A 26,828-nucleotide genomic window follows, 5' to 3' on the forward strand; every position below is an offset into this window, starting at 1 on the left:
GGACAACCGCCTTGAAATATTCACGAACTTAGGGGATTTCTAGGGCTGATGGGTTACTATTGCAAGTTTCTACAAAACTATAGGAAGGTAGGGAATTGCTGAAAGATGTGTTCTAAACTTCTAATAGTCCATGGAGGCAATGGAGGCATTTGAGGCACTTATGAAAGCGATGACTACCATTCCCATTTTGGCTCTTCCAGACTTTTGAGTAGTCTTTTGTGGTCAAGGCAGATGCCTAATTGTATATTGTAGTCAATCATTATTCGGACGTGGGCAGGCATATTCCATGTATGAAAAGGAGTTGATGGTGGAGAAATGACATTATTTGATTGGTCAACAGTTTATTATTCAGATAGACCATTGAAGCCTCAAGCATCTCTCGGAAGGTGTTGACAAAAGATCAACAACGATGGGTGATCAAGTTGCTGGGATATGATTTTGAGATTACATATCAGCTAGGAAGTGAGAACAAAGTGGCGGATGCCTTATCACACCATCGGGAGTGAAATGTTTCCGAAATGATGGATGATTCTGAAGAGTTACCCGACGTATCCTTACCCATGGCAGAACTAGCAGAGACTTCGGGATCACGATTGGCTTGGGTGGAGCAGGTGCAAGCGGTGGCACAAACCAACTCACAACTAGGCGAGCTGCGCGTGAGTACTTGCAAGTGGATAATGGTTGGACAGGTTTTAGTTAGTTAGTCCAGATTTGTGGTATCAAGGAAGTTTGGTGATACCATTAGACTTTGATCAGAAGTAGAATTCATCATATGAATACCATGATATGGCTATGACGGGACTCTCGGGAGTATTGAGGACATATAGACGACTAGTGGAGAATTTTTTTCTAGCAAGGGATGTGAGCAGATATTCATCGTTATATCCAAAAGCTTGTGATGTTTGTCAAAGAAACAAATACGAGGCCAATAACTGGTGAGGTCATTACAACCATTACCACCATTACCAATTCTAGACAGAATTTGGGAGGATATTTTGATGGATTTTACTGATGGGTTACTTAGCTCATATGGATATTCGGTCATTATGGTGGTGGTTGATCGACTGTCTAAGTATGGGCACTTGTGGATTTAGAGTACCCATACTTGGCTAAGTCGATTGTAGAGACATTTGTTAAGGAAGTTGTCCAGTTACATAGGGTGGCATAGACAATTGTCTCGGATAGAGATTTGGTGTTTGTCAGCAGCCTCTAGTGAAAATAGTTTTGTTTATAGGGAACCAAATTAAAGATAAGTACCGCTTACCGCCCACAAACCAATGGATAGATTGAAGTCTAAAATCATTATATGGATACATATTTATGCTGTTTTCTGGGGATGAGTCCAAAGCAGTGGGCAAAGTGGTTATCTTGGGAGGAGTTTTGGTGTAATAATAAATGACCTCTTTTGAGGAAGTTTATGGTTGACCCGCACCAACGGTACACTGCAATAAGTCGAGCTCTATAAGGGTGACATTAGTTGATCAAGAGCTGAGAACTCGAGATCCTGTAGCTTCTGAAGGACAACTTGGTGATTGCTCGTAACAGAATGAAAGTTTGGCAGAACAAGCATCGCTGGGAGTTAGAGTTTCACGTGGAAAATTGGGTTTACCTTAAATTGCAACCACATCGATAGACTTTCGTGCAGGTGCGAGCGAACAAGAAATTAGTTGCTCATTTTTATGGATCGTTTGTGATTGTTGAATAGATTGGACCGGTGGCGTACTGTTTGCGCCTTCCGAAGGGATCCCATATCCATCTAGTGTTTCACATGTCTCAGTTGATGCGGTAGATTGGTGTCAGTGGACGGAGTATGGCGCCTCTACGCCAATTCCTTGATGATGGAGGACTGGTCTTGGAATCTAAGGAGATTTAGAAGCTCTGCTAGATTGATCGTCACGACATCTTGGCGCAAGAAGTATTGGTCGTGTGGGAAGAATTGCTAGTAGAGGATGCTACTTGGGAGGATCTCGAAGAATTGAAGCACCAGTTACTACATATCAACCTTGAGGACAAGATTCATTTTTGAGGGAAAGGGAGTGATAAAAATGGAGGTCTAACCATAGATCCTAGTTTCGGCCGATCCCACTCAGGATCGGCCGAAACGGATTAGGATTGGTCATATGATTTTGGCACTGTAGCAGGCGTGCTGCAGCAAATGGCTGCATAGGAGGCAGAGAGAGAGAGAGAGAGGGGGGAGAGGAAAATAGATTTTTAAGCTTTATATATGAGTAATTATTTTTTCATTTTCTTGTAATTTTTTCTAACTTTTAAAAAATTTCTCAATATTTTTAAATAATATTTAGAATTTTATTTAATTAAAATAGTCCGATCCGATACAGACGGCCGATACGACCAATATGGCTTATACGGCCAATACGTGTTGTTTTTCTGGACGGCCAATCTCGATCCCGATATCAATTTTTGGAACCTCGGATCTAACCACTCCTTTGCTAGTTACTTATCAACGGAGGCAATGCCGGATAGTTAATGGAGAGGTAGAGGATGCAATGGTAGTGCGAGAAGGCTCTAAGGAACGAGAGTTCGAACGACCTTCATTGCATTCTAATGGCAAAACCCTAAAATGGGACTCGGGATGTATTCGAATAGCCCCTTTGGCATTCGAACACTCGAGTCCAAGAGCAAAAGGTCTCATCCTGGCATTCGAACACCTGTCTGATTCGCCGATGCATTTGAACACCCTCTAGGCCGTTCGAACGCCCGACGGACTCAAGTTAGTTTATTTTAGCGTTCGGTTAGGTTTTAGCTTGTTTTTTTTTCTTAAGTGATGAGTCCGATTGGGGCACTATATATAGGTTGTTTTACTTGGACTTGTTGTTAGGCAATAAAGTAGTTTCTTCTTCTCTATCTTTTCTCTCAAGTCTAGCCAAGGGTTAGGATTTGTGATCTCATTTCACCACTATTCATGTTGTGATATCAGAGTTGAAACATATCAGAGTTAACATATCAGAGTTGAAACGGTTAATGTCTACTACTTCTGGGAGAATGTGATTCTTTATGTGTGGGTCAGATTTTTTTATTGTTCGAGTCATTTTACATTTCTTTTGTTAGTTATAGTTACTAATGTGTGCATCCTTCTCTATAAAGATATGGAAATGAAGTCCTTAATCTGATTAGAGCTTTATCATTTTCTTATGTCTTGCCTCTTCCGCTTCTGTCGCTCATGTAAGGTGTTTATTTGTAACTAGTATGCTGTTGTTATTGTTGAATCTTATATATAGTGTGCTCCATTTTATTCTTGAATAGATTCCTTAATGCTCTTGAAGCTATGGGAGGATCAGCTTGGCTTGCGCAGAATGCAGGATCTAGAAACATTAGTCCATGGAATGATCCTATTGATGCCCTTGTAGTTGGTATCCGGCAAATTGCACTTTCAGGTTGGAAATCAGATGAGTGCTATGCTATAGAGAGCGAGCTTCTCTCATGGAAACAAAAAGGTTTATCTGAAAGAGAAGGTATCTACTTTCATGTTCTACTATTTTGAATTTTTGATATCATAGTTTGCTGTCTGAATATTCTGTTCTTGTAGAGATACTTTCTAAGCATGTTTTGCTGTTCATATCTTTCTGTTTGGTGTTGTTAGGTAGTGAAGATGGAAAATATATTTGGGCGCTGAGGCTGAAGGCCACTTTTGACAGAACTAGGAGAATAACAGAAGAATATTCTGAAGCACTTCTTTCTATTTTTCCTGAAAATGTCAAGGTTGGTATTGTTCCTGCAGTCATTGGTATTCCTGCTAGGCTTTAAGTTGGGTCGGTTGGATCAAGTTGAAGGAAAACCCTAATCCAATGGTCTCAGCCCAACACTGCAAATGCCCTAGTTCCAGACCAACCCAACCATATACTAGGTTACCAATTCTCCAACCCTGGCCGGCTAACCATGAATCAGTTGATAAATTACATTTTGTTGAAACTAATTGGTGCTGGTCCATCCCAACTTTATGTTGTGTGAGATTTGTCATCTCTTAAGAAAATCCTAGTTAAGAACTTTCAGCTGGACTAATCAGGTTACAGATGAGCCTGGTCAAGTTACAACCCAATTTCTTCTATGGTCTCTGAGTAGTGCTAGGAAGATTTTTGCGGGGTTGGTGGTTGTTTGCTGCATAGTTATTAAGTCATTTTTAAAAGATATACACTATATTTAATGTACACTGTCAAGTCTTTCACTCTTTTTCCTTGACAAAAGTTATTACTAACAGGTTCATTTCTTCTAATTTCATATCATATATTTGGATGATAGTAAGTATTCTTAATCTAGAGAACGTTGGAATTAATTGGGGCTGGTCGATCCCAACTTTATGTTGGGTGAGATTTGTCATCTCTTAAGAAAATCCTATTTAAGAACTTTCAGCTGGACTAGTCAAGTTTATAGATGAGCCTGGTCAAATTGCAACCCAATTTCTTCTATGGTCTCTTGAGTAGAGCTGGGAAGATTTTTGCGGGGTTGGTGGGTGTTTGCTGCAAAATTATAAAGTCAAATTATAAGGAAAAGTATGCACTATATTTAATGTACACTGTCAAGTCTTTTTTCTCTTGTTTTTTTCCTTGACAAAAGTTATGACTAACAGGTTCATTTCTTCAAATTTCATACATATTTGGATGATAGTAAGATATTCTTAATCTAGAGAATTTGATATTCCTACACTTGGCCGATTTCTTCTCGAGTCTATTGGATCTTAGTGTGAAACTTTCATTTGAAAGATCTGTACTAGTTCATTTGAACTCCTTTGCTTTGGTTATTTTCAGCCTAGTTCATCTATTCAACAGCAATGCTTTCCTCATTATTAACCCACCAGCTTTTTCTTTCTGCAACTCTCAACTGCTCCTTGTAGAAGTTGCCGGAAGTGAAGTTTATCAAATTGCTTTTTTATTTTTCATTTTTGAAGTTCGATATCCTTTTTTCTCAAAGAATGAGAGATATGGCTAGGCACATGAATGCAAGCTACCTTGTTATGAGTAGCTTATTCCATTACTGATGCTCTATGTTTTTGCAGTTATTATGGACTTTGGAGATATTATGGTACAATGTTGTTCCTTTAATAGTTTCTCGGTTTCTCCTAGGGTCATATACTTTCTTACGGGCTTCCGTATAGGCTCATCTATCTATAATGGGGTTTTTGAGCTTGTGAGCAAAGGTAGATCTCCTACACTGTCAAATAGCCAACCATAGAGCAAAAACTTGTGGATTTTGATGATAAGTAGACAGTGATGTAAGTTTGACATAATATGCAACTTTGATAAGACATTGTTAATACTAATAGAACTCTGAAAAGACATATTCACCTTTTAATTTAGAAACTAATTTCTGTCATTCCATTGGCTGTTTCTATTTCATATTCCGGGAGATGCAATGCATTCATGATCTTAGGTATGACTTTAGACTTGTATATCTGAACTGCAGATACTAGGGAAAGCTCTTGGAATACCAGAGAACAGTGTTAGGACATTTACCGAAGCTGAAATTCGTGCAGGGTACTGCTCTTTTATGTTGAAATTTATATTATAATGTATCTGTATATTAGTTTGTATTCTTATATCTAAAATTTGTACAGCTGAGCGTTACATAAATGAAGTGCTAATCTAACACCATTACTCCTGAAAACTTTTCTAGAGTTATTTTCCAGGTTTCAAAGCTTTGCACTCTTCTCTTAAAAGCTGTACGGATAACACTTGGATCCTCTGGCTGGGATGTTCTTGTTCCAGGTGTGGCTCATGGAACTCTTGTGCAGGTATTTTCAATAATTTATTAGAATTGCAACTTTATTTGATATGAGCGCCTTTAAAGTTATGAGAGAAATATACTAAGAAAGTGGAAAATTTTCTTATAATTTGGATTGGCATTTGTCTTTGTGACAAGAACAACTTTGGCATCAATTCTAGGAATCTTAACATAAGAAAGTGGTAGTTTAATTACTAGTTGTGTTGGAAAGTGTTAAATTGTAATCATTTTTCAGTGTTTAAAACCTTAATAAAGAAGGTAGTTGAAACTTTTCTTATGTTGACCTATTGGTGTAGGACAAATAGTAGGTCAATAGTATTATGCATAAATAAGAAATAAAAGAAATCAATGGATGTTTAGACCTAATGAAGATCGCCAAATAAGTTAAAAGATTTCGAGAGAAATACAATACAAAAATCTTTCAGGAGTTACGTGATTTAAAGAGGAAGAGTGTTGGCTGATTATACCACAAGCTATGCTTCCCTATCTTCTTATTTGTAGAATTTAGGTTCTCTTGAAGATGTAGCCATCCTCAAGTTGCACAATTCTTGCCTCTGAAGGGGATACTTTTGTTGTCTTCTGGTAGTAGTAAAAAAGCCTTATACTAATCTGTGGGCGAAAGTTTACTCCCTTTAGGAAGATGGAATGATGTAGGTTATAGAGTTTTGGACATTGTAGATTTGTGCATTGAATTATAGGTGTGAAGGGGGAAAGAAATGGTGGTTGAGGGTCGGGGGGTTGTGGTGCGGGCACCACATTCAGGCATTTGTACTCATGCAGACGCAAGAAGGTAGCCCATCCAGTGACACTTTGGTTGGGTAATGAGTCGTGAGGGAGAGATTTCTATATGTGGAAATTTTAGTCGTTTGCTTGATGGGCTTTTGTCTTTTGTCCTTTTTAGGATCTGCCTATATAAAAGCATGTTATGTTATCATTTGAAATTTAATGAATATTTTGTGATTTTGAGATTATCTACTTTTCTTTTTCTTTTGTTGGTGGATTCCAACATCCCATTTTGTAATTTTGAGATTGTATCAAGATCCCTTGCTATCTTGAAATAGTATCGATTTTTTTCCAAGATCCTTTGGCTGTTCCTCCCATATCTTCATGAAATTTAGGAAGCATGGATGTGTATATTACTATATTTTTGTCTAAGCAAACTTTGTGGAGTCAAGTTTGTTCTCTATTTCTATAGAGGAGTTTTTCACTTTAGTTGCTGCAGATTCTTCATGTTGCTGTTCCAGAGAGGATTTCATGTTCATATATTACTCTATGCTTCAGGTAGAAACTATAGTTCCTGGCTCGTTACCTTCATCTATCAATGGACCTGTTGTTTTGGTTGTCAATAAGGCTGACGGGGATGAGGAGGTATATTTTAAAAGTCGTCAGTAATCAAACAGTATTATTCTCTTAGTTTGCCTATCTGCCAGTTTTTCTGCCTATCTCCTACATTAGACATGTTTTAATGATTTTGACAGGTAAAAGCTGCTGGCGATAATATTGTTGGTGTGGTTCTTCTACAAGAAATGCCGCACCTATCACATATTGGTGTTAGGGCCCGACAGGTCAGTCTATGACTTCTTAGGACTTCTCTTCTTTAGACTTTGAGCAAAATGCTTAAATGCTAAATTATGAGGTATTCATTTTATAGGAGAAGGTGACTTTTGTGACTTGTGAAGATTATGACAAAATTGCATATATTCAGACACTTAATGGCAAATATGTGAGGTTATTTTCTCTAACCTAGCTATTGCATTTGGTTTATATACTAACATATTTTCCATGTCTAACTCATACATAATGGAGTGATATTTTGTAATTTCTTTGAAGGTTTTCCTGTCAAGTTTTAAAGATTATGTGCTATCAAAAGTAGCTAAAAGAGAACGTTTAAGTAAATTTGACGAAGTTAGTAAGGAGATAGGTCTGTAATTCTGTGTACAGTATACTAAAGGAACTTTAGTATCACTTGATGATAAATTGTCTTAGAACATAGATTGTCTGGACCCATATGGCAACAATCTTTGGAATCTACAAAAGAAAAATGAAAATCCTAGACGACCTTAATGAAATTTTGTGAGATAGGGTTTTGGACAACTTTGTTATTACTTCATCAGTCCCTTGATAGGAAACTTTGATTGGGAACACCAAAGCTGATACGAAATAGTTGAGACAGGGATTCATGCTTATGGATAGAAAAATTGAAAACACATGTCATCACAATTCTACATCCATATAGTGGGAGAAAGAGGTTTGGACTTCTGGTTTCTTCTTATAAATGGACAAATCATGATTTAAGCTGTTTGACTGATCTATGAGAACTACGTCCTCACAATTCCAAAATCTTCTTTATAGAGCTATTCTTTATTCCAATATGATTATACCTAAAGACAGTAACTCAACTTGTGTTTGGTAAGAAAATTTCCCAATAGAAAATTTCAACAACTACTTGTATTTGGTAAGTGTGCACCTTGTGCTAATTGGTGTACAAGAATGAAAAACAAGCAGCAATGAGTGCTACTTTATTTTACGATAAGCACTGATACTATATTATCTTCATTATTTTCAATCACTGAGAACATTTAAAAGCTGTGTTAAGGTGTGGAGATGTGCAGTCAATGTTGCAAATTTCCGGTGGTCGCGTGATAGGTTTCTACTGTGTTATACTACTGCATGTCTTGTGGCATGTGCCTTGTTGGCCCAAGACCATTTTGGTACCATACACCTTTGATGATGTGGGATCAAAGGCACAATAAAGAGAAAACGGATGCCCCCCAAAAGAATACAAGGAAAAACTTGATGTTGCCGACGTTTGTGGATTTCATTCTAGGAATTATTTAAGCCCCAATCATATGCATTGACTAGCACATCTCATTGATGATAACATATTAAAATGAAGAAGCACCTCATACTGGAGTACGAACTAGAGAGGGGGCAGAGAGAGAGAGAAAGAAGAGAGTGAATCTACATGTCTTGGTTCAGTGAGGAGTCAGCATTTTGTGTTGGGGCAATTTTTTTCCTGTCAATCTCTATGGGGCCTTTTTTCCAATAACGGTCTTTCAGTATATTCAAATGCTAAAACAGTGAGAAAAAAATATTAGAGAGTCATCAACAACTAAATATTGACATATTATGAGTATAGTTGAAAAATTAAAATTTTAGAAAGATAAAGAAATAAGAACCTGATTTAGTGCTGGATTCGAATTGCACATGGAGGAAACGTCTCTTTTTAAATTCTCTTTTCTCCTTCAAAATTTCTTTTTTCAAATTGAAGGTTTCTTAATTGGTTGCCCCATATTTCGTCTTTAATTTTATTTCCGAGAATTTGAAGCTTTTTCTAAACTTAAGCGATGAAAACTATGTGCAATTTGTGCTTTTAGGTTTTGATGCTTGGTAGAGTTAATATGGTTATATACTGATTTGTGTATGTTATTTGAGATTTGAATCCCAAAATTTTAAATTATGCTTGAGATACACGAAGCCTTATTAATAATTCCTAAATGTACGATGGCAAAAATAAAATAAACGAAGAAGATTTGCTTTATAAAATTTAAACTAATTGTAATAATTATAAAACAATGTCATTATTTTTAAGTCTCTAAACGAAATAAATTTAACTTCTAATCTAAAGTATAAAATTCAAAAGAGCGGAAAAGTAAATAGGTGGATCCTAAGTGGAGGTGGAGTCCGGATACGTCTCGCTCAGTCGCCATGCTGACTATTACCTGAGATAGATAAATAAATAAAAAAAACAAATCCATGAGCCAACAACTATAGCTCAGTGAGTGGAATCTACTTGAAAACCAAATAAATTTTAAATTATATTAATGTTGAATAAAATTAAACTAAAATCAACAATATCCATAACAATTTGCAATAGGCATGCTCTTTAAATAATGACAATGATAACAATAGAGAGTCATAACTTGTAACCTTGCACAGTTTCAACATGTTAACATCTTTTCAATATTTATACTGTCATATGTCTCAATGGGTCTATATCTTGTGGATCTACATCAACTAGAAGTCACCTCGAGATGCCACTTGGGACTTTTCTTCATAGCTGATTCGGTTAGAGTCATCAGATGGTATCACTATATGATCAACACACCCTGTCTTTTCCATTAACCGTTGAGAGAAGTTAGAGTCACCTAGAAAATTTTTCATTCATCCTAGGATTGTTCCCTAACCCCGCCAGAGTCACCTAAGAAAGTCACCGCAGTGATATGATTTAGGACTTTTCCCTGGACTTCTAGATAGACTTGAGTCACCACGAAAAATCGCAAACGATTTATACCGGGATTGTTCTCTAAGTCGTATCAATACTAGTCTCATTTTTTTTTCTTTTCACTAAAATTTAATATTTGCACAAAGTATGGTGATGCACTAAGTATAATGATTAAATGCATACAGAAAATATAACAATTAAATTTTGCACGTAAGGATGAAATAAATAAATTTGCACACAGAAAATTTATATGGTCTGACAAAGGTACGAAATGTAATAAAAATAAATATGTGAGTGAACCTACTCACCTGAGTCTAGATTAGATAATTGAAATTTTTAGTCTCTAGTCCACGTGCTAAAAATCACCACCTTTAAATAATAGAAAAGTAACCATAATTTAATTTTTATCCCTAATTAAGTTTCTGAATTTTTAAAACCAAATAAATGACTATAATGGGCTGAACAAAACCCATTGGATTGGAACCCTTCCACTTCATGCTAGTTGGGCTGGCCAAGGCCCAACCCAAAGCCAACAAGGAATTGGGTTGCAGGTCGGCCTGTAGTTCATGACTTAAGGCTAGAGGTCGGGTTAGGTCAGGTCCGCAACCCAAACTTGAACTTGAGAGAAGGAAAAAGGTTGGCTCGAGTTGAACCCGAGCCCAACCTTTTTCTTCCCTAATGAGATCGGTGAGGGAGAAAGAAGAGAGGAGGAAAAGGGAAGGGAGAGAGCATCGCCGGCGACCATTGTCGCCGGCAGCCTATCGACCTTGTTGGAGCTTTCCTAGCGACCTCGACGACCTGTACTAGAGGGAAGGTCGATCACGGCGACCAACAGTGGAAGACTTCCCACCCATGGCCAACCACAACTCGAGCCACGAGGGCCTCCTAGAAGATATCATCGACACCGGGCTTAAAGCACGAAGCTTCCGGTGACAGAGCGGTAGCGACCCGAAGCCGTCGGCCGATGAGGTTCACCAATGAAACCGCAACATCGAAATTAGGTATTTCTAATTTACTCCATTAAATTGAAATTAAACTAGAGGGATGAGAGAGGCCTCAACAAGGAGGAGCGTGATGGTCCCTATTTACTCCGACGATGCTTCGACGGGCCGAACCCACGTCGTGATTCCGACGGTAAGGAAGAAGAAAACGAAGGAGAAGAAGAGGGAAACAGCCGGGGGGGGAGAAGGGGTTGAGGAGAGATAGAAAAATTAGGGTTTAATTTATAGAGCAAATCAAAAATCTAAATTAGATTTGGATTCGGCGAGATATCAGCGATTGACTCGTCGCGTGCCGGAGAGGGAGAGGGGATGGGACTGCACGTGCAGAGCACGTGTACCCTCCTCTCTCAACCCCTTTTTTTTCAGTTCTTACAATAATGGGGATGTGGGATACCTGGAGGAAAAGCTTCTGTTTCTGGATTAATTACAAGAGAAGATATGAGGCATCAAGGTTTAATTAGGGAAGGATAGTGAGGATGTGGGATACCAGGAGGAAAAGCTTCTGTAGTGTGGACATTACTATTCGACATATTTACTCTTGTAGGCGTAAGAGAGCTGCACCCGTAGCTCTCTAACTTAATGAGGGTTTTGATTAGCCTTGTAAAGTTATTTTTCGTTATTTGTGCTTATTGGACTATTTTTGTCTTTTACTTATTAGGGTTTTATGGTTAGTTTGGTCTTTTGCTTTGCTTTACTTATATAAAGGCTTGTAGTCCTTTTTTTTCAATCAATGAATATTTGGGGAGTTCTGATATATTGAGTGTTCTGTTGACGGACTCCGACACCCCGGTTGGTGAATTCGCTAGGTTTAGTTACTTTTGCTATGCTTCTTTTCTAATCTGCAATCAAAGAGTTTGTCTCGCATCATTCTATTTGTGAACTAATTACAAGAGAAAAGATATGCGGTGTCAAAGTTTAATTAGGGAAGGGAACGTAGGAATCTGTTATGATAAGAGAGGTACCTTTGTGATTTGAGTGGGGGCAATTGCCCCATTGAAACCCCTGAATTGAAATGAAGGCTATATAGCTGTTGTTAATTTTGGCAATCCTTACCTTGAGATTTTTCAGATTTTCTCTCATTGCAAGCCCCTGATTTAAGTGAAACTGTCTGTGCTGCCTGATATGTACTGGTAGCAAGATGCTAGCATGGTTGGTTTTATGCTGCAAAATTAAAATCCTTGGTTTAAGCTTTTCATTTGCTTGGTTTTATTATTGTTTGATCCAACTGGGCTCTACTACCCATAAGTTACTGTTTGTAATTGATTATATGTTCTGCTGCTTTATAGTTATCATTTTTGGGCTCCTTGAGAAGTAATTTGATCATTTAAGCTATTATTTAAAATTTATCTCTTTCATGTTATGTTTCTTTTAGATTGGTTGTTTGTTCTTTGTGATGTGATAATGCAACTTTACGTTTTGCATATGTGCAATAATTATATATTTTACGTGATACTTTTATTGCTGCTGCCATTATTGTCTTATAAATTATGGTCATGTCATGACTTTCCGATTATATTATACAAATATATGTATGTATGTACTGATAGTTCAACCATTCAATAAGTTGGCCAGTTCACCATTCATATCATTATTATACATGAATATGAAAAACAATAGAAGCAGAGATTGTGGACCACTAACATCATGACTTCAATAAGGTCAGTCTACAAGACTAGCTATTAAATTTTAGTTAGTTCAGTATTAAGTTTGTTATGATATCTGTTATTATGTCTAGATATTGGCATGCAAAAAGTGTCGCTGAATGATCATTAAGTTAGAAAATAGCCCAAAGATATTAGGTAGGGAGCAGAAATAGAACAAATTTGTTTCTGACCACTAAAGTCCTCATACAACTTTAGGAATAAAAACATGACCTCAAGGCTCAAGCCACATATAAATCTGGAAGGGAATTAATCATGGTTCGCCAGATCGGCCGATCTGAACTCTTTTTCTCTTTTTCTCTCCTTACCATATAACCATTGATTTTCTTATGGAGAAATCTAGCTCCGGCGAACTCTGATGAACTCTGGTATATAATTTTTTAATTTATTTCTTTATTTCTCTTTTTGCTTTTTCATTTCTTCCCCTCTCTCCTTTTTCTTCTCTTTTTCTTCTTCTTCTTCTTCTTCTTCTTCTTCTTCTTCTTCTTCTTCACTACACTATGGTTTTTTTTTCTTTTGTTTGATTTTCTTCCACTAGCTCTTTTTTTAATCTCTTCTTCTTTTCAACTTTCATTGCACCATAGTTTTTCGTTCTTTATTTTCTTATTTTTGGTAAAAAAATTTCAAAATTTTTAGAAGTTTTCATGCATATTTAAATAATATTTAGAATGTTACGTAATTAAAAAGTCCGATCCAATCTAGGCGGTTGATACGGCCAATACAAATCATTTTTTCGGAAGGCCGATCTTGGTCCCGATCTCAATTTTTCGAACCTTGGAATTAATCCTTTTAGTGATTGGTTACCTTAGCTTCATTGTTACCACAAATATTCGATTGTTTTCTCTTTTTCTTGGTTGTTTTTCGAATGACTATTCTAGAAGCACCCAATATGCTTGTCAATGATGGCCATGCAGATGGTGGCATGGCATTTGGCACGGAGTGTGTCAGTGGCTTACCCCGATGCTAAGATGCTGACCAACATGGGTTGTGCTGTCCCCAGCTGGACAGGTCACGGGTCATGTGGGATTCGAAATGGATTTTTGTTTATCTGAAACATACCAATTAGAGTGGTAAATCCAAGGTCTTTTTTTTATCATGTGACAAATATGATATATTATGTGGATCTCATATTTTTTTAAACTTTTTCCTATTTTCAATCATAGAATGGAGTATTCAATTATATTATGGAGTGCTCAATCATTAATATTAGTTTTAATGAATATATTTGACTATTAATATATCTTTTAATAAAATGGGTCATTTACAAAAATACTTTAATGATAAAATATTCTAATGTTAGTCTTAATACATATATTTAAACCAAAAATCAAAGATAGACATGTCAAAACCTGAAAACATATTTATATATAAATTTAAAAATGTGCTAAAGGAGTGTCGATGCATACCAGTGGCACGCAAGGGCGTGCTTGTCAACACTCTACAAGCTGACCATCATTGAACCTAAGTACATTGAAAGACTATTGATTGGTATATTTTTTGGCCTTTTTTTTTCAAATTGACATTTTCTTTTATTACATGGGGAAATAGATTTGCATATTTGCATCTCCTTTTATTCTTCATACTTCCTAGCAAGAACGCAAATTATTAGTTGTTATATTTGATGTCATAACTTCATTTTCTGGCTTCATAAGTTGCTGAATTGTTTTATCGTTGCTTGTTTCATATTGATATTAATTTAATTGTTGTGAGATAACAGATATAGTTTTATGTCCAATTCTATAGTTATGCCGACTCTATAAATATTATGCTATTTCTAAGAAATATATGTTTTTGTGCTTCTTAAAGAGAAGAAATTTTTTTGGGTATTATTTACCAACTGAATAATGATATTAGTTATGCTTTGCTTTGTGGATGAATTATTGTTATGAACGTGAACCTGATAAGAGTTTTTTGTGTTACAGTTGTTTGCATCTCCTCCCTTCTTTCCTTGGATTGATAAAAGGATATCTTACATGCTTTTATTCCTTTTTTCTGAATTCAGGTTGGAAGCATCAGTCAATCATGTTGATTTGTCGTCCATATCTGAAGACAAGGGCAATTTCTCGTCTGCCGAACTATCAAAAGCTGGAACTTCTCCTATGGAGGATGGTACAGTAACACTATCAGGGTCGTCAGCTGCTGTTGATGCACCTTACATCAGCAAGGTACCATGATCTAATAAATATATGTACTCTCTCTCTCTCATGCATGTGTGCATATGTACGCGCTTTTAATTAAGGGCTAGATGCAGATATTGTATCGCATGACTTGTCCATGTCAACCATCCTTCTCAAATACTATCTCCAATCTCATTTAGTCCCCCCTTTTGGGTGGACTATTGGTCCAAGATATCAACAAGTATTCTTAGGTACCTATTGTGGATTAAAGGTAACTTTTTCACCATATCATAAAGTTCTAGCATATAGGCTATATATTTGAAAGTCCAAAGTTGTAATCTACAATGTTAGGCATTAACTGCTCTTTAGAACAATTGCTTCTATTGTATCAACAAGGTTATTTCCTTAAGATGTTTTCCTATTTCGGTAGTTATAGCTTTCAAACATACCCTCCTAGATCTTCCTCTAGAATTTCATGCTATGAATAGATCTCTAGTTTACACCTATCTGCTTTATGGCCATCTGTTACCCATATGTTAGCTAGCTAGCTACTTAGGTCCTAGTCCTACCATCTAAGATCTCTCTTTCATTCTTCTTGTATCTTAGTTTAGAAATGCATGGAATGGTTTATTCCTTTACTATTGGAATTTTTGTCCAGATGACCGAGCATCCTGCAAGAAAAGATTCTGCTTCTAGTGTTTTAGAGCTTTCACAGGCCACCATTGAATCGTCTGGTGCAAAAGCTGCTGTATGTGGTCTCCTTACTACTGTGGCAAGCAATTCGGAGAAAGGTATCGCTTTGTTTTCTTGTTTCATACTTTTGTCTTGTTGAGAGCAATCATGTCTTGTGTTCTAATATAAGGCTTTACACATATATTATTAAACAAATTTTTTGGATCTAATGTTCATCAATCAACAAATGACATGAGGAATCTTAAACTCGCAACATCAAGTAAATCTAGTCATGTTAAGAATCTCATTGTTGGTTTTGATGTATCCTTTTATTTGTTTGAATAAATCTTAATAATGGCTATCTAGATGTTAACTAAGATATAAGTTTTCAACAGCTAAGAAAATGTCACCAAAGTAATTCTTCCTCTCGGTATCTTTCAAACATGGCACCTTTGTGCTTCCAATCTTCTTGAGACTTGCAATATATATTCACTTCAGTACAGAGAAGGTGCATTGGTACACTGAAATTAAGAAATATCAAAAAACACAGAATTTCATAAATAAAATCTGAGGTAAGGAACTTTGGCCCCACAAGTTAGCGACCCATGTCTTATATTGTTCTCAAATGAAACTTGGGATGTTTCTGTCTCCTTAGACATCTACTTAACTATATATAATATTTATAGTGATTTCTACTTTTAATATGGTTCTCCTAGCAAAGAGTACAAATGCCTCATCAATGCATATCCAGTTAAAAATTGACCATCAAAATAGCAAAAGGATACTCAAGACTAAACTTCCAACTGTCATGCAGTTTTAATCAAGGTTCCTAGTGTCGGGCGATTCTGAGTAGGATCGGCCGAAACAGATCGGAACGGCCCTAGCCGATCTCAATCCTAGCTAAAACCAATTGGCTCTTTCTCTTTTTCTCTTCTTTCTCACCTCTTCCACCGATAATTGAGTAGATCTTCGGTGATCTCGACCTCCGACAACATTCTCCGATGACCTCGACCTCGGGTGAGTTTTTTTTTTTCTTTCAGTTTCTAATTCCTCCCATTTTCTCTCTCTTTCTCTTCCTGCGGTGAAGCAATAGCAAGTGTTGCAGCACACCTGCTGCTGCTTCAATGTAGTAGCACTAGCTGTTGAGAACCCAAGAGAGTGGGGGAGGGGGAAGAAGTAAGAAAAAAAATTTATAGTGTTTATGATAATGAAGACCATAGAAATTTATCAAAGCCAGTTCGATATTTATCAAAGTTTTGAATTTTGAGTAAGTAAATACATTTTTTAAGTGTTTAGGCATCATATATTAATAATTTTTATTTTCCTATCATTTTTTTAAAATTTTTAAAAAAATTTCTGCATTTTAAAATTTTACATAATTAAAAAATAGTCCAATCCGATAAAAGCGGCCAATACGTATCGTTTTTTCTAACGGTTGATACTGATTCCGATCCCAATATTGGAAAGCTTGGTTCTAGTAATTGCCTAAACTGTAATTTAGGTAGACTTGTTGCATAGCTTCAGCCCATGGTAAATGTGACGAAATAAGATCCCCTGTAGTTTAGTAACTTCCACATTTGTCACTTCAAGAGATGTCCCCAAATGAGTATACATAATCATAGACATAAACTCATTTTTCTTTGGACATCAACCACAAAATAACCAAATTATTGTTTGAACTGCATATCACCAACTTTTGGATCTTCATGCCAGTTCCTCTTGAAGTATTTTTATAGTAAAGTTTTTTCTTCTATGGTTTCCTATCCTGATTTGGTTCATTTAATGTCAGTTTACAGCGATCAAGGAGTTCCTGCAGCATTCCGAGTTCCCTCCGGTGCTGTAATTCCTTTTGGGTCAATGGAGATCGCACTTGAGAAAAGTGGTTCTACTGAATCCTTCCAAACCCTTTTAGAACAGATAGAAACAGCTAAACTTGAGGATGGCAAACTCGATGAATTATCCTCAAAGCTGCAGACATTGGTGTCAGCCCAGTGTCCGCCTGAAGAAACATTTGAAGCTATCAGAAAAATCCTTCCAAGTAATGCTCGTCTTATCGTAAGATCCAGCGCAAATGTTGAGGACCTAGCTGGTATGTCTGCTGCTGGACTCTACGAGTCAATTCCAAATGTCAGCCTTGCAAACCCGAGCATCTTTGGATCTGCTATCGGTCGAGTATGGGCTTCCTTGTACACAAGGAGAGCCATATTAAGTCGTCGTGCTGCTGGTGTGCCTCAGAAAGATGCAATGATGGCTGTTCTGGTGCAGGAGATGCTACATCCAGACCTCTCTTTTGTGCTCCACACTGTTAGTCCTATTGATCATGATCCCAAACAGGTTGTTGCGGAGATTGCACCTGGACTCGGCGAAACACTGGCTTCAGGGACCCGTGGTACTCCATGGAGGCTTTCCTCAGGGAAATTTGACGGCAGTGTTAGTACATTGGCTTTTGCAAATTTCAGTGAGGAGTTACTCGTACTAAATTCCGGTCCTGCTGATGGAGAAGTCATTCGCTTGACTGTCGATTACAGTAAGAAACCGTTAAGTACTGACTCAACATTCCGGCGACAGCTAGGTCAGCGCCTTTGCGCAATTGGCTTCTTTCTTGAACAGAAGTTTGGATCAGCACAGGATGTTGAAGGGTGTGTGGTTGGCAAAGACATCTTCATAGTACAGACTAGACCACAGCCTTAGCAGGTTAACAATTGAATGAGAAGTTTTACTATGATAGTAGTGGAATATTCTGCAAAGGATGAAGGAAATAATGAAGCATTCCATCAGTTCTTATTCCTGGGATTACACACCGCTATTTTACGGTTGTCGAAATGTTGAATTTTGCTGTGAGAAAAGCAAAATCTATCTTATTATTACTGGTTATTGTGATATTGTGTAACAGAGACATGAGAATGCCTCAAAACATTGGTAGATGATGCCATTTTCATTTTCTCTGGTAAAAAAATAAGAAGAGAAAAGTTGGGAAAAACAAAACTTATTTAAGGGTATTATGACCATTTTGCATCTATAGTTATCTTAACTTTTTTATATGGCAAATTGACGGATAACAAAACTAACAGCAGAGTATTTTTGAAAAATTTTAGGTAAAATACAGGTTGATAAATATCCATACAGTGGATTATTGGTATTATTGATAGATTTACCCTCTATTAAACAGATAAGATCTAACCTGACCAACATGCTAACTTAATCATAGAATCAAATTACCTTGGAAACAATCTCAAAACAAACTACAACATTGATTTCCAAATAGAATAGCACCAAATTAAGTGTTGAGAAAACTAAAATTCTACCAAAACATTGGTTTCTAGAATATCAATGAATTTAAAAATTATTGTCATTTAATCTCACAGGATATTAGAGAAAGATATGAGTAACTTAGAAAATATAAAACTATAATTTAAAATGGAAGAAATATTTCACTTTTTATTTCATCTCGTTGGCTATTTATTAAATTAGACTTCACTCTGGTGACTTGTTATTACTTTTTAACAAAGTAAGGATACTATTTATAAACAATAAAAAAAGAGGGCTTTATTTTTAATATAGTATAATGCAGGGTGTTATTGTAATTTTCCCTACTAGTGTGGAGGGGCATTTGATTCATTAATGCCATTCCATGAGTATAATATAGGTTGAGGTTTGGTTTAGTACCGTTTGATTGTGAAATAAGAAAAAAAAATAGAATTAGAATAAAGTATAGACTTATTCTTGAAATAAATTTATTCTATAATTGAAATAAGGGATAAAAATGGTTAAATAAATCTTATTGCCTTTTTCCTAGCTGAATTTAAATAGACATTTGTTACTTCCTTTTTTGTTGAGGAAGATTGGAAATAAATGTAGATTGAAATCTTATTTATTAAGCCCTCAGTTCAACACTTGTGGAATAGGAATGGACTTATTCTAGAATAAGCTTTCTTATTCTGGTATAGTAATTCATCATTCTCTTTTATATTATTCTATACAACTTTTAAAAATAATTTAATAATAACTCGTAGTTACTATTTTGCTCATAGATTAGATAACAGATTTACTCTCTCCACTATCTCTTCTCTTAAATACTAGTCATCTTAGCTATAGTTTATATTATATCTCTCTCCACTGTCTCTTCTCTTAAATACCGTTATCTCAACTATAGTTTAGATTTTCTCTATCCTTTATTTATATTTTAAAATATCGATCATCTCACATACAATTGAGGTTCCATCTTATTATGGACTAATAAATTTTGCAAAAATGAAAAAAATATTAAGCCTGCGCTCTTTTCTCATAGTACAGGCTTATAACCTGACATTAGCATATAGTGTTTATTTATTTTCTTTAGTGCATAGTTATTTAATATAGAGTGTACGGTTATTTTCTTGCTCTGTGGGCTTATAACGTTGTATCACCTACGGTGTCTTTTTATTTCCTCTAATGTATAGTATTTTACATAGAGTGCGTAGTTATTTTTCCACTATGCTGACTTATAACCCCACATTATCCTAAAGTATTTTTTTATTTTCTTTAGTGCATACTTATTTTATATAGAGTAGAGGGTTATGAACTCGTAGTGCCTTTTTATTTTTTTTTGTTTCATAACTATTTTATATAGAGTGCAGGGTTATAAATTCAAATTACCTAAGTGTTCCTCATAGTGCAGGCTTATAGAGTATTTTAAATCCGCATTTGTAATAATAAATATATCATTTCAGAAAAATAAATCTTTGAGCAAAGAAACTAAAATATTTGCGAGACAAAATGATGATTCATTTCTTGAAAATTTTGAATAAAGAAATTTATTGGTACCTTATTGCTTTGTTTTTAAGAAGACTGCTTTTTACCAAAATAATTTTATTTTTTTCAAAGAGAATTTTCAGATAGAGGATCGGATCTTAAACGAATATTGATCGAATTTTAAATGAATTATAAATTTTTATTTAGACATAATTAACACACAAAAAATTAAGGGTTTCATAAAAAATAAAGTTTTTATATGTCAAATACATATAAAATTAGAGAAATTAATCTCTACAAATAATATACAACACATCATTAGTAACAATATCAGTATTTACTATTTAAATAATCAAACTAAAAATCGTAAATCATTCAAAAAATATATGCCGGTAAACATACAATATCTATATCCGATTATTTTTTTTTCAAAAATTCTATCCATATTCGAATCCGTATCCAAATCGAATATAAATGTTTTATCCAAATCGGATCGGATAGCGGGTCAGGTCGGAGTTAATCCAACCTAATCAAACTAAAAACCGTAAATTATTTAAAAAATATATGCGGGTAAACATACAATATCTATATCCAAGTATTTTTTTTTTCAAAAATTCTATCTATATTCGAATCCGTATCTGAATCGGATATAAATTTTTTATCCAAATCGGATCAGATAGCGGGTCGGGTCGGAGTTAATACAACCTAATCAAACTAAAAATCGTAAATCATTCAAAAAATATATGCCGGTAAACATACAATATCTATATCCGAGTATTTTTTTTTCAAAAATTCTATCCATATTCGAATCCGTATCCAAATCGAATATAAATTGTTTATCCAAATCGGATCGGATAGCGGGTCGGGTCGGACCTGATTTCACCCCATGGACCATTCTCAAATTAGAATTTATTAGATGAAGAGAAAATTGAAAATTGAGGAGAAAGAAGAGAAATGTAAATATGCTTTTGTTGTATTAAAAGGTTTGCCAATTGCGACAAATTAATTATATGTTGTCTCTTTACTCCCCAATCATCTACCAAACAATAGCGAAAAAGAAACCCGTAGTTCTTCTTAGCTCAACTTTAATATGAGATTTCCTCCATCAATCCCAATACCCTTAAATTGAATTGAAAGTCTCCAAATTAGTGAAGTTAAGATACCCTTGTTGAGAGGATAATCTAAATACACATCCACATCGAAAGAAATTGAAATTAAATATAAACATTAGAGGAGAATAATTAAAAAAAAATAAAACCATTAGACGTGAGATCGTTACTTGTAATTTTAAAAATATATATTTTTGAATAAGATAATTAAGGTGATGTCAGTTATAATTAACGTAACGTGTTAAATGAATATATTTTATAAAAGAGAACGATTTTTGTAAGAAAAAAAAGATAGAATTCTAACCAGAAATTTTTCATAATAACGGTAAATTCTTCTAATCTGGACCGTTGATCAAATCGACGGTCGAGATCCTCCCATTGGGCTCTAATAACTGCGGGTCCATTCCCTTTCGGATCCGGAGTCCTTTCGAAGACAGCGTAGAGTCCGTTGATTCCCTTTCGGATTCGGCGTCCGCGCGAAACCAGCGCAGAATCCGCGTAAAGTTAGTGGTGAGTCCTCCTATATATAGATTTCCCTCCCGCCTATTCTCGCTTGTTCTCCCTTCTCCGACTCCTCTTCTCGATCGACTCCGTCTCGGTTTCTTGATCTCCTCCAGCGATATCCTCCGGCGATCTTTTCCTTCGATATCCTCCGGCGTTCTTTTCCTTGGATTGGTGATACACTCAAGAAATTCCGGCGATCTTTCCTTCGATCTCCTCCGGCGATCTTTTTTCCTTCGGTTGGAGATTCGCTCAAGAAACCCCAAGGCTTATACCTCTTAGAAAGCTAAGAAGGGATTTGTATTGTATCAATCTCATCGTGTTGGTGCTCGAATCGGAGCCACTCTTTGTATTCTTTGTTTGAAGAAAGATTGAAACATTATGGCCGTGTACTATAAGTTTAAAAGTGCAAAAATTTATGACTCTATTTCCATCGCTGAGCCGTACATATCCGTTGCGAATTTGAAAGATAAAATTTCTAATTGTAAAAAACTTTGGAGTGGTACAGATTATGACCTTGTGGTCTCTGATGCGCAGACTAATCAAGGTTTGCCATTTAGTCTATTCGTGTTTGCTTAATTGGTGCGATTGGCAGTTTGAGATTTGGGCGCTTTTGCTTGTGATAATGTTAATTGTAGCCAAGGAAATTAGGGTTTCCGTTCTTTTCTTCTTAAATTTGTTTGCTTTTGGCCTCGTAATGTGATGTATCTTGTGTCAATCTTTCAGAATATGTAGATGAAGAAACAATGATACCCAGAAACACGTCTGTGTTGATTCGCCGAGTTCCAGGACTTCCTCGAAAGCCTATTGTTGCCGAACGCAAGGAGTACTATTTCCACTTGAATCTTGAATAATTTCCTTTCTTTAGCTGCTGTTGTCTTGCTTCTATACCCAATTAGTAGACATGTTCACTTTCTTAGATATCCCTAATCCAGTTTCCTCCTAGATATGCTTGAGAATGGATATGCCTTTTCCTGTAACAGTGGAATCACTAAGCTGGTTCTTTATAATTACATTTGGTGATGGTAACTGCTGATAGATAATGGCATCTCAATATTGAGATTGGGCTGTCTTCTCTGCAGGCTGAAAGTTTTAGATGATAGTTCGCAGAATCTTCCGCCAGCAACTAGCACACCTGTTGATCACTCATCTTCCTTGAAACTTGTAAGCATCATTATTTTTCCATGTTCTAAAAGTCCAGGGTGAAGTTGTTATTTATAGTTTTCTCCATGTTATGTCATGGCAATGCAATAGAAAGAATGATACAATGTGCATTTGTACTAAATGATGCAGTGTGAGCAGTGTAACTTTGATGACTTCGGGGAAGATTTGTTTGCTATTACCGAGGTGGCCCCTGAGCAGCCGAAAAACCCAGTACTGAATATATCAACAGTTGATAAGGCTGAAGAGGATATGAAGATTAAGGCATTGGTTAATACGCCTGCTATTGACTGGCAATGGTTAGACATTTTCCAAAATTTTCTTTTCCTTATCTAACTTGTTGTAATTAATTTTGTAATCTGTACTTGTTCTTGGTAGGTCTTCTGATGTAATTATATGAAAATGGCAAAAAGAAAAAAATGGAAAGTGAAGAGTCTTGTGACAACTATAATTTTTTATTTTTTTATTTATACTGCGATATGGATGCACTAATATTTTGAACTCTCAATGCCATTGCTGCAGTCAAACACTAGGTAATTCTGGATCTGGAAAGGGCTCTGGGCAGTTCAGGAGTGGGACAACAGCAAATCAACATGGTCTCGGTAATCCTTGAAGCACTAATCTTGCCTTTAGCTCTGTATCTTGATTATGTTTTGGTCGCTTGTAGACTATATATTTTTTTCTAATTAAACCATGCAAATCAATAAGAAGCATGTTATTTTCCCTCAAGTAGTATGACAATACATTTTATTAGACCTATCCTGAATTATGTAGTTAGAACTTTCTGAGTTCTGATCAAGTTGCTGCGGCACCTAGTTTGACTTGTTTAAGCTTCAAACACAATACTATCATAATGTTGAGCATATACTAAATACTTACAAATATGTGAATATTAGAAAATTCAATTCTTCATAACTCATCTGACATGCAGAAACTAAAGGGTGTACATATTATTTTGCCTTGATTAGATTCTTCTATCTGGATTGGTGTTGTAAAATTGTAACTAACCAATTTGTTTAATTGAAGGTCGTGGTGGACTACAAAGCAAAAGACCTCCTCCAGGCTATGTCTGCCATAGATGTAAAGTACCAGGTATGCTGTCTTTTTTTAAGATGTTCCCGGTAACTTCCCTTTAACTGCTTTTGAGCTTTTTCTTCATAATTGTCATTGGTTGACAGTAAGATACGGTTTAAATGTTTGTCCTCCAGGCCATTTTATTCAGCACTGCCCTACTAATGGTGACCCGGCTTTTGACATTAAAAGAATGAAACCTCCAACCGGCATTCCGCAGTCCATGTTGATGGCTGATCCAAATGGCTCATATGCGCTGCCAAGTGGTGCTGTTGCTATTTTAAAACCAAATGAGTATGTATAGTAATTCAGCGTGTATTGTTTCTCTGTTTGCAGGGTTTTCTGATTAAGGTGATAACTCAATACATCTTGTTCTTTGTGTAGAGATGCTTTTGATAAGGAGATCGAAGGGTTGCCCACTTCTTGTTCTACCAGTGACCTTCCGGTGCAACTGTGCTGTCCATTGTGTAAAAGAGTGATGAGAGATGCTGCATTGACTACCAAGTGCTGTTTCAGTAGTTTTTGTGACAAATGTAAGTGGTCTGACCATTGGAACTTATATTTCCTGCACATATTCTGAAATATTGCTGATATGTAAAGAGGATAAAAATAAATATCAGTAGTAGACCATCCAAATTACCAGTTGCTCCATTGATTTTGATCGGTATTCAAATATTGTAAAGATTAAAAAAAACCTCCAGTTTGCATTTAGGAGTCAATTGCGCTTCTTTGCTCCATTTTAATATTATTTTATAAGCATAATTTGGCTATACTAGATTACTATGTACTGAATCTGCAACTGAACCTTCTCAGTATACATGTTGTTCATCAGTGCCAAAATCATATTTCTCTGTTCTATTTCTTTTCTCTCCAGCTTTCACATTGCAGATGTGCTGATTACCCTACTTTATTTAACTCAGGCATTAGAGACTACCTTATGGCAAAGTCGATGTGTTTATGTGGCGCCACAAATATGCTAGCAGATGATCTTATTCCTAATATAACACTTAGAGAGACAATCAATCACATGTTGGTGTCAAGGAGTAGTAGCAAGTCCAGTAGTTCAGATAATGATGGAAGCCGGTCGCAAGTGCGAGGTTTGATAATACCCTCTGGACCTCTGGTTGATCTAGTGATTATTTATTGATTGACTTTGTATAACCCTGTTTTCTTTCTTTCAGCTGTAGAATCTGCGAGTCGCGTTGAATGCAAAAATGCTCATCCCACTCTTTCTGCAGCTTCTAAAAATGAATTGAAACAACCTCCTATTGAGTTTAGCCCATATAGTAAAGGGGATGGTGAAATTACAACAGAAAGTAACCATGCAATGAAATTGCTAGAGAAAACTCCAAAACATGTTGACTTGCTTGAGGCATCATCACCACAACCAAGGAGTGGAAAGGAATCACCATCACGACAGAGTGCTCGAACTTCCAGAGTTATCAAAGGAAAGGTTGTCAGCACTGAGCAAGGTTGGTATTAAGATATGGTTTTCACTAGACTGTTTAATCAGATGAAGTACTGTATTTACTTGTGTTTAACATTGTATTTACTGTTTTTTTTCTGTTTTTTTTATCAGGAAATAAGAGGAAAAAGAGAAGGACAAACTTGGATGGGAATGGTTAAGTTCATTTCCTTTTTGAGATTTATTTCCAGTACATACCTGAAACAGCGTAGATATTCTCATGCTGATATCTTTGTGACTGCTTTACAGATATTGGTGCTGAAAGTTCTGTTTACGCATTTCTTCCTGCATCTTACTACCCCTACTGGACTTTTGGTGGGCTGCCCGGCGGAGATGAGGCTGCTTACATGCCTCAATTCATGGGTACCATGCCGTACATGGGTTATCCATCCACCTGGAATTTATATGTTGCCTCAGAGGTACATCTACGATTTTGTGTTTTAAACTTGAGGAGAATTATCTACTTTCTTCATTTTGGATAATGCTTGTCAAAATTCTTGTCAATCTATTTTCTGCTGGTTGATATCATGCACTGTTGCATGTCCTCTCAGTTTGTAGTTGATTATTGATATCAATTCTGCCCAATCTCTTTGTTAAGTCATATGGTCATTGTTTGTATGGCAGGGAGAGTTCCATTGATCGGAAAATTAGTAGGCAAGTTACGGGGAGCAGTCCAGAGAGGCAACTCGGTGTTGGAGTTAATTCAAAATCCATAACAGGAAGGAATTGGAGAGGTTAAAGTTGTTATTGTTATCAGTTAACAAGAGAAGAAGAATATATGTATGTATGTATGTACGTATCATGTAATGAAACAACTCCATGTACATAATGTATTAAGTTCCAAATTACATTTGCTTTTTTTCTTCATTCAATTCCTCTATCTACTTTTATCTCGTTTACGCCATACATACATATTTGGTTGTTTATTTATATATATCCAAACAGAAATGAGGTGAATTTTGCTTAGAGATCACTGTATCTGCAAACAAAATACATACCCCATTTTCACAACAAAAAAGAGAGGAAAATAAGTGAAATTTTATTAAAAAGATTTCCCATCTCCTAAGATCCGTATAAATCTAAATCCATATTATATATAGACTTGGGTACCAGTATGACGTAGGGGCTTACAAATTTGGCTCTCGTAACAACACCCGATTCATGAACAGGAAAAGCACATCGTTCTCCGTAACAAGTCCCAAAAAGTCTCAAGATAACGTTTGATACAAAAGACAAGCATCCATTTCATTAGAACACTGTTAAAATTTTATCCATCTCTCTCTAAAGAAAAGAAAAGCTTCTTTTTAACTCTCTCTACAATGGATATTTCTTCAAGCTCCCTAGCAAGAAGGAAAGTTTATCATTTATTAACAATATT

At 36.0% G+C, this 26,828-nt stretch overlaps 2 protein-coding genes across 3 annotated transcripts in view; both read left to right on the top strand.

Moving 5' to 3' along the window:
* LOC140801734 (phosphoglucan, water dikinase, chloroplastic) overlaps positions 1-18,397 on the top strand; it is a 36,233-nt gene extending 17,836 nt beyond the window's left edge. For both annotated transcript variants that reach the window (XM_073157002.1, XM_073157001.1), the window contains 10 exons: positions 3,265-3,473; positions 3,602-3,720; positions 5,419-5,489; positions 5,629-5,746; positions 7,018-7,104; positions 7,215-7,301; positions 7,388-7,464; positions 14,626-14,788; positions 15,399-15,531; positions 17,202-18,397. In XM_073157002.1, the coding sequence (XP_073013103.1) occupies positions 3,265-3,473; positions 3,602-3,720; positions 5,419-5,489; positions 5,629-5,746; positions 7,018-7,104; positions 7,215-7,301; positions 7,388-7,464; positions 14,626-14,788; positions 15,399-15,531; positions 17,202-18,103 (1,966 nt within the window). In that variant the 3' untranslated portion in view covers positions 18,104-18,397. The remainder of the gene's footprint in view (positions 1-3,264; positions 3,474-3,601; positions 3,721-5,418; positions 5,490-5,628; positions 5,747-7,017; positions 7,105-7,214; positions 7,302-7,387; positions 7,465-14,625; positions 14,789-15,398; positions 15,532-17,201) is intronic.
* Positions 18,398-21,813: 3,416 nt separating this feature from the next.
* Positions 21,814-26,317, top strand: LOC140802044 (E3 ubiquitin ligase PQT3-like). The gene is made up of 13 exons (XM_073157452.1): positions 21,814-22,300; positions 22,480-22,579; positions 22,836-22,917; positions 23,047-23,213; positions 23,437-23,516; positions 23,941-24,006; positions 24,123-24,279; positions 24,370-24,518; positions 24,906-25,082; positions 25,167-25,457; positions 25,565-25,606; positions 25,700-25,869; positions 26,075-26,317. The coding sequence occupies exons 1-13, from the start codon at positions 22,135-22,137 to the stop codon at positions 26,087-26,089; spliced, it is 1,662 nt and encodes a 553-aa protein (XP_073013553.1). The 5' UTR covers positions 21,814-22,134; the 3' UTR covers positions 26,090-26,317.
* The last annotated feature ends 511 nt before the right edge of the window (positions 26,318-26,828 follow it).

Source organism: Typha latifolia, chromosome 15 (genome assembly GCF_019914945.1).
Source record: "Typha latifolia isolate L0001 chromosome 15, TyphaL0001v2, whole genome shotgun sequence".
NCBI classification, from domain to species: Eukaryota; Viridiplantae; Streptophyta; class Magnoliopsida; order Poales; family Typhaceae; genus Typha; species Typha latifolia.

Bases quoted from the DNA above. Each gene is read 5' to 3' on its own strand.
- LOC140802044 (XM_073157452.1), top strand. From the start codon at position 22,135: ATGGCCGTGTACTATAAGTTTAAAAGTGCAAAAATTTATGACTCTATT. The intron at 22,301-22,479 runs GTTTGCCATTTA...TCAATCTTTCAG, and splicing joins TGATGCGCAGACTAATCAAG to AATATGTAGATGAAGAAACA. The intron at 24,519-24,905 runs GTAAGTGGTCTG...TATTTAACTCAG, and splicing joins CAGTAGTTTTTGTGACAAAT to GCATTAGAGACTACCTTATG.